We start from the raw sequence: 15,073 nt of genomic DNA, 5'->3' as shown, positions 1-15,073 counted from the left end.
GAACTCCTTAACTGCTGCTTCTCACTCGTTCCCTCCTCCCAGGTGGGGGTCAGGAACCCACCTCCCAGGCTGGTAAATGTCAGAAGGGAGCTGGGGCCCTGGTGGCTTGTGTGTAACGTGTCCCCCAATCCCTACCCTGCTGTGCTGCCTTGCAAAGGCAGAGAAGTCAGAGATTTCAGGCCTAGCAAACAGAGTACACCTGAAAGGAATTTAGGTTGTAGGTGGGCATCGCCTCCCCTGTGCTGGCTCCCATTTCCCAGTGCCCCCCCATCTCCCTCTTCTGAACCCTGAGTCTCGCAGCCGAGGCCCCCTGGTTCTCCTACGGGCCCGGGAAGGAGTCATCCCACAGGCACAGCTGAGCTGCAGACCTCCCTCAGTCCAGCACCTGCGAAGTGGGGACAGGGTGGGAAACTTCGCCCCAACCAGACAGGTCCTTCCCCAGCCCACCAAAGAAAATGTGCCGCGGGATTCAGTGGGCCTCCTTGTCACTAATTATCTGTCTGAGGAGCAAGGCGATTAGGATTCTGAACTGACAGATGTAATGCCCACTTAGAAACGCTGAGTGACTGGGAGCGGGATGCCCTGGAATCTTCCTTCCTGTCAGCATGCACCTGGTTTAAACCACAGAGTAGGTGGAAGGGGTGGGTGGGTGCTTGTCACAAGCCTAATTCTCAGGAGGATTCACGAGTCTGGAAGAAAAAAAATCACAGGCTTGATTGAGGGGACTCATTTTGCCGCTTTTCTCCCCCCTCCAGCTGCTAAGCCGAGCTGACAAAACTTTTAAGAAAGGATTTTTACAGAAACACACCCGTCAATGACATTTTCGGGAATTAAACAGACAGTTGCAGAGCGAGTGCCATAAAACATCATTCTTGCAGTTCTCCAGGGAGGGTGCGGAGTGCAGGACTCAAAACCACAGCTGGCAATAAAACGGAGGCTCTCAAAACAAGCAAGGGGGGGCTTCCCTGGTGGCGCAGTGGTTGGGAGTCCGCCTGCCGATGCAGGGGACGCGGGTTCATGCCCCAGTCCGGGAGGATCCCACGAGCTACGGAGCGGCTGGGCCCGTGAGCCATGGCCGCTGGGCCTGCGCATTCAGAGCCTGCACATCCGGAGCCTGTGCTCCGCGACGGGAGGGGCCACAGCAGTGAGAGGCCCGTGTACCGCAAAAAACAAACAAACAAACAAAACAAGCAAGGGAAAGGAAGCCGGAGGTTCGTGAGAGCCGGGGCATGCGGGAATCATGGAGAGCCCGGTGGGGGTATGGGGACATCTGCCACTTTCCCAGCGCGGTGTACACAAGCCCCTAAAAATAATCACAGTGGGAAGGGGAAAGGCATCGAGGGGTGGGGATGGCGGCTTTCCTATTAACACACATACGTGGTAGAAATCCTTGACCACGTGGGCTGCACGGTTTGTCAGGATGACTCAGTTCATCAAAAAGCACTTTGCCGGGGCTTCCCTGGTGGCGCAGTGGTTGAGAGTCCACCTGCCAATGCAGGGGACACAGGTTCGTGCCCCGGTCCGGGAGAATCCCACTTGCCGCGGAGCGGCTGGGCCCGTGAGCCATGGCCGCTGAGGCTGTGCGTCCGGAGCCTGTGCTCCGCAACGGGAGAGGCCACCACAGTGAGAGGCCCACATGTCGCAAAGAAAAAAAAAAGCACTTTGCCTCCATTGGGTGCTTGGAACTGTGGGACCCACAAATGAGGATACCCCTTCCAATCTGTGCATGTGCACGTGTGTGTGTGTCTGGGGGGCTCTGATACAGGAGGTGGGAGATGCCGGAGAAGGGGATGGATGCTTCCAGAAGCTGTGAGCCGATGCTTGTGCGCAGCTTGTGGGGATCTGCCTGGAATCGTGCTTGCCATCAATTCTACAAATAATCATTCAGTATTTTAAGAAACTCAGAGTTGCACCATCCTAGTGAACCACCTGTTGTAATTTTCCCACGCTCTACGACCATCCTCAGTCTTTGCAGAGTTCTGATCCCAGCCTGGAAACATCTTTTTGCTCACAGGCTTTCATCATGGTGCTGCAGTACCTCCATGAAGATTTGTTTTAGTGGCTGTACGATAACCCTTGGAAAAGACGGGCTGGCACTGACCTGACTCTGACCTCTCTCTCCCTTCCAGCTTTTCTTGTAATCAATCATGCTGCCATGAGCATCTTCAGGCAGGCAGCCTTCCCCTCCTCTCTCAGATGCATCCTCAGGCTAAGGTTCTCAGACTATAATTATCTGGTCAAGGTGTGGACACTGTGGGAACTTGTGAGACATGCTGCTTCTGAAAGACCTGTCAGAGTTTTAACTGCCAGCAGAACCACATCCTTGGAGGGCACCAGTTGGACCACTGTTGGCCAAGGAAGGAAGATCGATAACTTAATAAGCCAAGGACATGTGTGTATTACGTTGAGGTGCTTCTGTTTGCTTAACTGGGGCTGATAAAAGCCTGGGGGCGCTTGGTTGCAGAGGTGACCATCTGATTCCAGGCCACAGCTGTGCCCGGCCCAGCCTGACAGCAGCTGTACCCGGTGGGGAACTGGCTTCAGGATCCACCAGGGACCCCTTTGGGGAGATGGAGCTTGCTGGATGTCTTACACATGGCCAGCAGGAGGGGCTGCTCTAGGGCCCAGAGGTTCTGCCCAGGCTTGGTGGCCCGACGACCAGGAATCACCCTTTGTCGCAACTGCCAACGGATGTTGTCATAGTGGCCATGCTGCCAGGAGGCCCCCAGAGATTCTCTGAGGGGAGATCCAAGACTCGAGTGTCCCCTTCTGCCCGACAGTGCCCCCCTAGACTTAGACAAGATGGGGTGCATGGATGGGGCGGCAGGTCTGGGGTAGCAGAGGGGGGTCTGCGTTCTGCGAGGGACCTGCTGTGCAGATCAGAACGCTGAGGGAAGTCACGCTGTGGAGGGGGCATCACGCTCAAGAGAAAGGTAAAGTGAATGTCACATCCTGACTTTTAGAAGAAATTAGACTGAAATTTCATGGAGAGCGAGGACAAGAATGACAGGGGTGGGCTGACAGGGAACTCAGGGCTGCCCCCCAGAACTCCCCCAGCTGACCCCACGTGGGGACCGGGACTCCCCCTCCCGGCCCTGTCCTGCTGACAGAGAGTGAAAGCCAGTACCTCCCGACCCAGCAATGCTGCTTTGGAGGAAGTGAGCTGGGGAGAGAGGTATTTGCACACAAATTCCTAGAGCTTTGGTACTTGTTGATGATGCAAAGCTGGAAACCACCCAGAAGCTCAGCCTTTGGGGAGACAGAAGCAGCGGAAGCGCAGTCGTGCTGGGTCATCTCAGCCGCCTGCTCTTATTCAGTGAGGGGCCCAGGGCTTGCCCAGGAGCTCAGGGGTGCCAGGCCCAGCCTCTACCCTGGTCACAACAGCTTTATCTACTCAGGGGTGAGGTTAACACCCAAACACGGGTTCTGTGTTATTAGAAGGAAACACTTGGTTGGCTAAAAACAGGTTTCAGAGCCACCTGACTGATGTCTTAAGGACCCTCTCAGCTCCGACCCATCGTCTGCTCCTTCTCTCATCTGGGTGTCTGCCCTCCATGCTCCGGACTCTGCAGACAGGAGACTTAGGACTCATTCGTCACCCCACCTCCCAACCCCCCAGGAGCACAGCTGTGACAGGAGGGGGAGCTGAAGCTGGCCAGGTACCTCCGATGCTCCAGACCCCTTAGAAGGGGAGCTTTTCTGAATTCTGTCAGCGATGGGGGAGATTATTATTGCCTGAGACACCATCATAGCCAAGGATGGCATTTTGCAGTACAGCACAGCTCTTTAGGAGGGATCGTAATTGACACTTGCAGTATTTTTTCCCAGAAAAGTTGGCACCATCCCAGGATTCAGATGACCTGGTGGTCGCACCTGCCTGCTGTTTCCCAAACCTGCCTCCGCGCCCTGCAGCCTGCCCCCAGAACCCTCCCAAGTCCTCTGTGCCAAGTGACCTGAGCACTCCGATGGTGGCCGAAGGGTTGAAGATGACCTCAGCACCGTTGATGCTATACATGAGCCAGTTGAGGGGGTGGTGCCGCCCGTAGCAAATGTTCACGGCGATCCTCCCAAACTGAGTCTGGAACACGGGGTGGCCCAGGTTTCCCTCCATGTAGTATGTGGACTGGAAGACAAAGGGTCATGTATGGATGCCCCTGAGCTGTCAAGTTTCCCTTTCCTTAGACTTGACAGAAAAATGAGATGTCACCCATACTCCAAAAGGGATGCTCCTGGTATGACTCTACTTTAAGTTCCAAAATTTCAATCCACTTAAAAAAAAAACCCCAAATCTGAAAACCCAGACACAATAACAAGCAGCTGACCCAAGGGGAAATCACCGTGGCTTGAGCACTTACCCACAATTTCTTTTGTGGGATGTTAAAAAGTCCCCAAAGCAACTTCCCACAGTATTTCAAAGATAAACTTGGTGAGGTTTCAATCGTGGTACAACTAGAGGCTGAGGTGTATGGTCAGTGTTAACACAAGTTGGTCAATGTCCTCACCAACCACCTGTTCCCATAAGAAGGTTAGAGCTGAAGGGACGGGGGCTCGTCCAGAGCAGCTCTTACCCTGCTTGGGGGGAACAGCGTAGCCCAGTGGACACAGGACCTGCCTGGCTAATGAAGGCCAATATGAGACTAGAATCCCACTCTGAAAGTGCTCTTCTCCACAAAGCTCCCTGGGCACTCTGCCTGGGGTCAAGGACGTCCCTGTGTGGCAGGCAGGTGAGACACAGTCCTGCCAACCCTGCCTCTCTGCCTGCCCCCTTGGGGTGCTGGTCAGGGTCTCACACAGATCTGCTTCCTGCCTTCTGCCTCCTCCCATTAATTTCAAAATTCGTCAGAGTCAAGCAGCAACCAGGATGTGCACACAGGGTGGACGCCAGAGCAGATCCTTGTGTGTTGAGACAAGCCCGTCACTATCTGTGGGGAGCTAAAGATTAATCCCAGGGTAAACAGGTGAGGGGCACGTCTTCCCGCCCTCGCCTCCAGCTGTCACTGGGGAATGCTGGCTTCTTCTTTCTCCCCAGAGGGCCTTGGCTAGCTCTGCACATCCTTTCTCGTCTGCCTGACCAGCCTGAGAGTGGCTGGGACCCCCACAATCAGGGAGGGCGGCAAAGGATGGGGATATCACATCCTGAACAACTGTACTTACTGCAGATCAAGTTCAGACTTCATATCTTAGGCATTAGGTGGAGTTCATTTCCCTCCTTCAAACATCCACCTCCCTCCACCTACACATCCATGATGGGCATTAACTGACCAGAACAGCTCCCCTGACTTACAGCCTGATTATGGGCACCAAGCCCCAGCTTACACACCTGTGCACAGACACACATTCCTCGCTGTCACCTGACACGTGGACGTGGCTGACTCAGACCCCATGGGAGCCATGGACAAGGACCTCTCCCCACCAAACAAGAACTAGACTGTGACGGACGCGGAGCTCAGGGCCTGAAAGGGGCCACGGGAATCATTTCACGCTTGTGCACTATTGATTTTGGTTTTAATTTGTATATGACTTACTTCAAAGAAAAATTCCAGGAAGCCAAATCAGGTTATATTTTTTAAAAAATAGCCCTCTGCGCTAAAGGCGTTTGGGACTCACCGGGAATCCCACTGCATCCCATCCACCTGTGTGATGCAGTGCAGTGCAGGGAGGCCCTCAGCGCTGCTGCCACACCGTGATGCAGCTGCGCTGGTCATCCGAGGGGCAGCTCACCTCATTGAAGTCGCCCACTCTGGGGATGTGATTTTTCCTCGTCTTGCCCAGGACGGCTCCAGAGTTGGAGATCACCACGGCTGTGTTCCACAAGATGTCCCCATGCTCCGTGTCTCGCTCCAGGATGGGGGACACCACCACCATGTCATGCTTCCTCGCCAGCTGGAAAAAGGAGCACGGCACAGTCCTATTTTCAAATCAAGTGTCATACATTTTTATGGAAGAATCTAATGGTCCCCCTAGATAGTTAGACGGGGTTCTGAGCTCTCCCTGCATCTGTTCTTTGAAGAGTAAATGCCAGCGTTGTCCTGACGCCCAAGCTTAGCTAAACAGGAACCAGCATCGTCCTTGTGCACTGTTGGTGGGAGTGTAAAAACGGTGCAGCTGCTGTGGAAAACAGTATGGCGGTTCCTCAAAAATTAAAAACAAAACTACCGTATGACCTCATAATGCCACTTCTGGGTATATACCCAAAATAACTGAAATTAGTCTTTTTTCTCTTTCCGATACAAGTGAGAATAATAACTATTTATTCATTCACTTTACCATTTACTATATGTCACGTGTGTGCTAATAGGTGAAATGCATTCTCTATTCTTAAGCAGTCTAAACTTAAATAATTCTAGTCAGAATTAAATCACTTGAAATTTCAATTAGCCTAGCAACCCTAATGAGAGGGTGTATGGGTTATATCAGGATTTCTGAAATATTGAAAATAGCCCTGGGGACCTTTTTAGTGTGGATAAGGCTGATTTCCTAATTCTAAAGGGTGCACAGAGAGCTAAGTCTTTTGTTTTCCAATGCTGTGAGCCCTATACAAAGATCACAGACCCTACAGTACAAATAAAATAAAAGCAAGACTTAAAAGCCACTTCCCATAGACCTTCAGATCCAGAGGCAATAACAAGACAAAACAAAAAAGAAGGTAACAAGCGTTGACAAGATGTGGGGAAACAGGAACCTTCATAAACCGCCAGTGGGAATGTAAATGATGCCGCGTTCCTGGCGGAGTTAAACACAGCTACCATAGGAGCAGCAACCGTGCAGGAAAGTAGATTTTCACACCGATGTTCTGAGCAGCGCTATTCACAACAGCCAAAAGGTGGAAGCAACACAAGCATCTAAATAAATCGTGGTGTATACATGCAATGGAGTATTATTCAGCCTTAAAAAGGAAGGAAATCCTGGCCTATGGATGACATGGCTGTCATCCCTGACATGGATGAACCTGACGACGTTATGCCAAGTGAAATCAGCCAGGCGCAAAAGGACAAACACTGCAGGAGTGCACTCATGTGAGGCATCTAAGCTAGGCAAATTCATAGAAACCAAGTGGAACGTCAGGCACCAGCAGCTGGGGGTGGAGGGGCTTGTTCCATGGGTGGAGGGTTTCAGATTTACAAGATGACAAAGTTCTAGAGGTTTGCTTCACAACACTGTGAAGATACTTAACATGACTGACCTGTACACTTAAAAATGGTTAAGATGATTAATTTTATGTTATGTGTTTTTTACCATAATAACAAAGAAAAAAGGGATTTCCCTGGCGGCCCAGTGGTTAAGACTCTGCGCTTCCATGGCAGGGTGTGTGGGTTTGATCCCTGGCTGGGGAACTAGGATCCCACATGCCAGGTGGCACAGCCAAAATAAATAAATAAAATAAAATAAAATAAAATAAATCATATGTCTAATCTATACAAAAAAAACCCAGAACCAAACCAAACATAACTCTTGACACCAAATTCCTTTTGTCTCAAATAAGAAGTTCAGGATCTGGTGACCAGGATGAGCAGCCCCAGCTGGTCATTTGTCATCAGCTCTTACCAGCCCGTTGCTACTTCTGACCTTAATGACAGAACAGAGGGATGGCACGGCGGGCAGAAGGGGATGCTATGAGCCACGTGGGGGCAGCTGTGGTCCCGGGGCCCTCGATACAGACAGGGGTCCCCTGGGACCAGCTCATCCCCATCCTCCCTTTGCTCTTCCTTCCTCCCACCCTGGTTCAGGCACGCCATCTGCAATCACTTCCTGCCTCGTAGCACAGAATCAACAATCTGGTGGCTGAGAGAATTTTCCCTACAGCCTGAGAACAGGGATGTTTGGAATCACAACTCAGTATTGATAGAATCACTATGATTACAGTTCTGCTCCAAAATCCCCTAAGTATATGTAGAAAGCCTGAAATGGGACATTGGAGAAATGAAAGGAGTTATTTTTTTCGAGGTGAGAATAAGCGTAAGTCACCATTTGTAACCTCTTGGAATATCATTGGGGTTTTCTGGATGACCGCTTTATTAAGATACAATTCACGGAGCATAAAGTCCATTCTTTCAAAGTGTGACATTCAGTGGTTTTCAGTACATTCAGAGTTGTGCAACCAACACCACAAGCTAATTTTAGAACATTTTCCACACCCCAAGTGGAAACCCTGTCCCCATGAGCAGTCACTCCCCATCCCCTCTCCCCACCCAGCCCCTGGCAACCACTAATCTGCTTTCTGCCTCCAAGCATTTGCCTACGTGGGATATTTCATATAAATGGGATCATAGAACATGTATTATGAGGTTTTAATAAAGAAAAAGGAAGCCCAGTTTCTACACTGATGAGACGGGCCATGCAGAGATGCTTCCATAACTCAGGCGAACAGCAAGTGGGGTAGCAGAGCTGTGGACACAGACTCGACCTTGACCTCAGTCCCCGAGTGCCGGTGCCACACTTGCCAGCTGCAGACCCTACTATGGGAGTCATCTCCAGGACCCCCTCCGTGGGCTGCAGCCCCCTCACTTAAAAAGCCATTAAGGGCCCTTCTGGCTCTGAAACTCTGATTTTAAGTGAAAGTACACTAGGGATTTCCCTGGTGGTGCAGTGGTTAAGAGTCCGCTTGCCAGTGCAGGGGACATGGGTTCAAGCCCTGGTCTGGGAAGATCCCACATGCCGCAGAGCAACTAAGCCCATGTGCCACAACTACTGAGCCTGCGCTCTAGAGCCCACGAGCCACAACTACTGAAGCCCAGGTTCCTAGAGCCTGTTCTCTGCAACAAGAGAAGCCACCACAATGAGAAGCCCGTGCACCGCAACGAAGAGTAGCCCCCGCTCGCCACAACTAGAAAAATTCTGTGCGCAGCAACAAAGACCCAACACTGCCAAAAATAAATACATAAATAAATAAATTTATTAAAAAAAAAAGAAAGTACACTAAAAAAAGGGGGCAGGGGCAGTAAATAGTCTTATCTATTCTCACCTGGCAAAGCAAGAGCCAAATGGGTGCGTTTTCCACGGAGAAGGGCCACCCCTGGCAGCTGCGGCCTCTCTTTGTGACCTGCCCGTGTTTGGCTGCTGCCAGAGGTTAGTTAACAGTTAAAGGTAGGTTAACATCCTACCTCTTGACAGAACTTGGTGGTGGGCCCGTCCTCTGCTGACTCGGCAAATTCCGTCCATGGAAGCTTCTCTCTCGTACAGAAAGCAAAGGGCATAGCTGTGGAGAGGAGACAGGTCAGAATCACATCCAAGCTCATGGCCTCTGAGGGGGGTCCTTGGCCTGGTGGGGGAGGGTTTCCACAGGAGACCCCAGCCCCAAGAGCCTTGGCCTGCCTTCTGAAGCCCATCCCTGGCTGTGGGGACGCCTCCCCTTTAGGCTTCATGGCAGAATAAGAGGCAAGGACAAATGTCCTTCCTATGGTCTTAAAAACACTTGCAACAGAAATCTGAACAGATACTCGCACACCCACGTTCACAGCAGCATGATTCACAACAGCCAAAAGATGGAAATGACCCAAATGTCCATCAGTGTACAAATGGATTAACAAAATGTGGTCCATCCGTTAGATGGAATATTATTCAGCCTTAAAAAGGAAGGAAAGTTTGACACTTGCTACAGCATGGGTGAACCTTGAAGACATTATGCACATTGAAATAAGCCAGACACAGAAGGACAAGTGCTATATGGTTCCACTTACATGGGGGACCTAGTATAGGCACGTTCACAGAGACAGAAAGTAGATGGTCGGTGCCAGGGGCTGGGGGAGGGGAGAATGGGGAGATGTTTAAGTTTGGGAAGATGCAAAGGTGCTGGAGATGGATGGTGGTGATGGTTACATAATAATGTGAATGTACTTAATGCTACAGAACTGTGCATTTGAAAGCGGTTAAAATGGTAAATTTTACGTTATGCCTATTTTACCACAATTTTAACAATACATATATATGTTAAAATTTTTTTGCAAAAGGTACAGCCAGAAACTGTTCCCAACCAGCAGATCCCGAGCTGCTGGCCAATCTGCTGGTTGGTTAAGAGCACAACCAAGGCTCCTTGGGGACAGCGTCAGAGGGCCACCGAGGATGGCGCTGGGAGCCTCACGCATCACCATAGGAATGTTCATCGTCCCAGGGACTGAGGCTTGCTCAGGAACAAGAAAAGCCATTCATTTAATGACACCATCAGAAGTTTGGGAACCACTGGGTAGGCTGAGCACTCCCCAAGGATAAAAGCATTATTTCTGTGACCTCTGGCTAGATGCCACCATCTAGGGGGCTAATTCAATAGGAAATTTCATTAACTCACTGATTTTTGTTTGCTTAAAAAAAAAAAAAGCAGGTACATATACACGCAGTAACAATTCAAAGAACGCCATGCACACCAGATTCTCAAGGGCAGTTTCCTTTGTGGGGTGGAGGGGGCTGCGATGGGGGTAGGCACCAGGGACCTCTGGCTGAGTGTGTCCCACTGCTCCACAGCCTCGGCCACGTGCATCCACACCCGCCAGTCTAATGCTGTGAGCTGGGATCTCATTGGGATTAGATATGCGTTTCCCGTGTCACCAGTGAGGTGGAGCACCTGGCCACATGGTTGCTGGCCTTTCTGGATTCATCCTCCAGATGATCTTGTCCGTACCCTTTGTCCACTTCCTGCTGAGCTGTTTGTCTTTTTCTTCTTGATTTGGAGTACTGAATTCCTTGTTTGGACCAATTCCGCATAGAGTTGGCCCTCTGCATCTGCGGGTTCCCCCAACAGCAGGCGGAAAATATTTGAAAAAAAAATTCCACAAAGTTCCGAAAAGCAGAACTTGAATTTGCCACACACGGGCAACTATTTAATTGGCATTTACACTGTATCATGTATTACAAGTAACCTCCAGATGATTTAAAGATTTAAAGTATACGGGAGGATGTGCGTAAGTAACATGCAAATACTACACTATTTTATATAAAGGACCTGAGCATCCCTGGATTTTGGTCTCTGCAGGGTTTGGGGTCCTGGAACCAATCTCTCTAGATACCGAGGGACGACTGTACTCTTTAGATCTTCCTCCTCCCAATAACCCAAGTCCATTTCTTTTAGGAGGATTAGCCTAATGGATGTTTCCAGGTGCTTGCTACTGTTCCGGTCACTCTGAAACTCAGAGTGCAGGGAAGGTTTGTAGGAAGCTGTGTGATGTGGCTGGCGAGGACTACCTGGCCGCTGCATGGGTTGTGTGGCCTGTTTGGGGGTAATAATTGCAACCAACCTTTTCCAAACATGGGCCATGTGCATGCCAATTTTGCAAAAAAATTTTGCAAATTTTGCAAAAAAATTTTAAGGTGCCAGGCCTGGTAATAGGCAGCATGTCCCCAATACCCCTGCGAAGGTGGTGTGACTCCTCATTTCACAGAGAAGAGAAGCATCAGCCTCCAGATTCCTTCCAGTCCCTGGAAGCCTGGTGCTATGATGGCACCACCACCATCTCAGCTGCCAGGGCGGTAGCCCATGGAGGCAGCTAAGTGGGCAGCAGGCTCTGCCAGCACCAGCCCAGGGGGCCCTGGCACCAGGATCAAGATTCCCCAGGCGCCATCGGTGAAGATGGGTGAGCTATTTTAAGGAAGCCAACAAGAAAGCTGTTGATAACAAAGAACAATCCTTAATGACCGTTGTTCACTCTCAGCTTTCAGAGCATTAGGAGAGACTCAAATGCCCCAAGAGAATAAAACCTCTCTTTCCGATTTCATTTCAGCTTGCTAAGCTCTCCAAATTTCTCCATTTCCATTTTAATGGCTTCTTTTCCTGTTTTCACAACTGCTGTAATGTAAACAAACTTTCGAAAGAAGCATGTGGAAGGGAGGTTGGGGGAGGTCGGCTGTGAAGTTCCAACTACAGTTTCCAAATTAGAGGGGAAGGGGGTTCCACATTCACTGAACCAACACTCCATGAGGCAGGCTCAGACTTGGACCGGGCCCTGCCCTCAGGAGCTGCCAGCCAAGATGGGAGCTGAAAGGGAACCTGTGTAGGGGAGTCCCCAGGGCCCCCCCAAAGGAGGGAGTGTCCATGCTAGGCCTTGATGTATGTGCAGGAGTTTTCCAGATCCAAGAAAGAGAAGTTGGTTAAACCATCCAATATTTTTTAGTGTCTGTCATGTACCAAGGGTTATTCAAGCCACTAAAGATAAAATCTGGGTAGGGGAAAGAATAAACAGAATGTGGTCCATCCAAACAATGGAATATTATTCAGCCATAAAAAGGAAGGACACTCCGACACATGCAACAACACAGACGGACCTTGAAACCATGATGCTCAGTGAAATACGCCAGACACAAAAGGCCAAATACCATAGGATTCCACTTACATGAGGCCCCTAGAGTAGTCAAATTCATAGAGACAGAAAGTAGAATAGAGGTTATCAGGGGTGGAAGAGGAAGGGGAGTACAGAGTTTTGGCTGGAAATGATGAAAAGGTCTGGGTATAGATGGTGATGACAGTTACATAATTTTGCAAATGTATTTAATGTCGCTGAATTGTACACTTACCAATAGTAATAGTATGCATATTTTACAATTAAAGTTTTTTAATGTTAAAAAAATAGAGGTGGGGATTGGGGTGGGAAAAATAAACACCACCGAGGCACTGATCACATGGAGCTTACGGTCTAATGGAAGAGGCAGACAAATCAAAAGCAACACACAAGAGTATACGTGTAACGAGAAATGTGAAGAACGTGATGAACTTCTGGGTACAGGTGGCAGATGGGACACACTCCTTTGCTCTTTCCTGAAACCCCACCAAATGAGAGTAAAGGGTTTTTTGTGTACAGGTATAAACCCACAGGGATGGGACACGAGCCAGGGACAAAAACAACAAAACATGGGAGGCTGGAGAGCCGAGGGAGGTGGGAGATATCTTAGTGAATCTGAGAACACTGAGTCCCCTCCGCAGTGGAGGAGGCCAGGAAGCACCCCACTCTCCATCACAGACCCCTTGAAAGCTCAGGAGCCAGAGGCACCATGCAGCTCTGAAGGTGGGGACGCAGGGAGGGGCGACAAATAAGTAGGATGGTCAAAAGTCTACTTAAGAAGCAGTTAGATCCCTTCTCCACTCCAAGAGGCTGGGTTGAGCCTCTCCCACCCCAGCTAGAGGCTCACTCTCTAGAGACAGTTAAACAGAGGGTCTCTGGCCTTGGGGAACCCAGGACAAAGGTGAGTGGAGTGATAAAAACAAAGGGATTAACTAAACATAAGCATACTGGACTCCTGTCCTTTCCTCTTGGCAGGAGATTAGATGAATTTTCTCTGGGGAATCTGACCAGCCTGAAAAGAATGACCCAAAGATACTACCATAGGCGATTTCCTAACAAACAGCTAAATCCGGTCATCCTATAATGAAACTCAGTGGAGAAGCCCCTCCCACAAACTCAGAGCTTGCAATCAGCTTTTTAATCCCCAATTCTTAAAATATAAGTAATTGGGGCAGCAGCGGGGAGACCAACTTGGAGTAACTAGGAACCATGCAGGGAGAAAAAAAAATATTACTTAATATCCTTAGAGATAAGAGAAGATATTGTAACTATAAAACGAGAACAGAATGTGATAAAATAGAAAATTTCAGACCAAAAGAACTCTCATAAATTCAAAATATGACAGCAAAAACAAAAGACTAACTAGAAGGCTGAATGACAAATTAGATAAAATCTACCAGAAAATTGAACAAAAAGACAAAGAGATGAAAAATAGGCACAAATACAAAAGAAAATGAGGGATCCAGTCCAGAGTTCCAACATCCTAACAGCAAGGAGTATCAAAAAAAGAGGAGAGAAAAAAGGGGAGAAAATCACGAATGAAACAATCTAAGAACATCTCCTAGATCTGAAAGACTCAAGTTTCTAGACTGTTAGAACTCACTGAAGTGTCTAGAAGGATGGATTAAAATAGATACACTCCATGGCACATCATTATGAAATTTCAAAGTACTGGAGAAGAAGAGATCCTACAACCTTCTAGAGAAAAACAGTCCATATACAATGGGGCATAAATCAAAATAGTCTTAGACTAGTCAACAACACCCAAAGCCAGAAGACATGGAGCAAAGTGTTCAAACTTCTGAAGGAAAATTGTTTCTAACCCAGAATTCTATACCCAACCATACTCTCCAGCAATATTTTCAGATGTGCAAGGTCTCAAACGGTCTACTCAACAAAAATGAGGGGGAAAAGCAAGAAAGAGGAAGCTGTGAGATAGGAGAAACACAAGAGCAAGGCAGAGGGACCCTCCCCTGGATGATGGTTAAGGGAGTCCTGGGATGGCAGAGAGGGGGAAACCAATTCAGAGCAGAGCAGCCAGAAGGCTCTGTGACAGATTCCTGTGAGGAGATGAAACCGATAGACTACTTCATGTGTCTAAACCTCTTAGGGGGATTTAGGAAACCAGCAGAAAGTTTGGGGTAGACTTTGTGGTAAGCATGTACAAAACAAAGCAAACTGCAGGGAAAACAGAAAGCTATTCAGGAAAAGAAATCAAAGCGATTTCCTCTGAATCTTGGTAGCAAGTGGACTGGGGACAGACCAGGAAGGGTACATGTGCGTAGAGGGGGCAGGAGAGGGCAAAGGACTACACTGTCTCCTTCCATCATGGGAAGTCAATAAATGATGCAAAACTGAAAAATTAGGAAGCAGCAACACAAGCAAAGGTAAATTCCAAAAGAACCAGCTCAGAGAAGAATTAGCTGCCTCGGGGGAAAAGGATAGCTATTTTTTGGTAACAGACCTTGTAGACCCATTTGAATCTAAACCATGAATGTGTATAACTATGACTAAAAATAAAATAAAGAGGTACAAGGTAGCAGGAGTATTTAATAGGGATGCAGCTTTACACAGGGAGGCAGGCTCTGAGCTGAGATCCAAAGGTCGAGCAGGGTTACAGGCCAGGGGAGAGGAATGCTCCAGCTCCAGCTCTGGCTCTGGGTGGAGGGAACAGTGGGCGCAGTGGCCTCGGGGGAGGGGAGTAAAGTATCAGAAGGTCAGGGCAGAGCCCGGCAGAGATGGGGAGGAACAGATGATGCAGTGCAGAGTTTTCATACAGATCTTTCCTAGAAGGTGTGGGCAGCCAGTTA

General features: G+C 49.1%; 1 protein-coding gene across 4 annotated transcripts in view; it reads right to left on the bottom strand.

The window, feature by feature from the left end:
• The window catches only part of UPB1 (beta-ureidopropionase 1), a 32,568-nt gene that overhangs the window by 9,752 nt on the left and 7,743 nt on the right, over window positions 1–15,073 (bottom strand). For all 4 annotated transcript variants that reach the window (XM_060028439.1, XM_060028440.1, XM_060028442.1 and 1 more), the window contains exons 4-6: window positions 9,102–9,196; window positions 5,722–5,883; window positions 3,954–4,123 (exon numbers count right to left, since the gene is read on the bottom strand). In XM_060028439.1, coding sequence (XP_059884422.1) covers window positions 3,954–4,123; window positions 5,722–5,883; window positions 9,102–9,196 — 427 coding nt within the window. The remainder of the gene's footprint in view (window positions 1–3,953; window positions 4,124–5,721; window positions 5,884–9,101; window positions 9,197–15,073) is intronic.

This window comes from Delphinus delphis, chromosome 13 (assembly GCF_949987515.2).
Source record: "Delphinus delphis chromosome 13, mDelDel1.2, whole genome shotgun sequence".
Classification (NCBI taxonomy): Eukaryota; Metazoa; Chordata; class Mammalia; order Artiodactyla; family Delphinidae; genus Delphinus; species Delphinus delphis.
The sequence above is the reverse complement of the archived record's forward strand: the minus strand, read 5'-3'. Positions and strand labels throughout refer to the sequence as shown.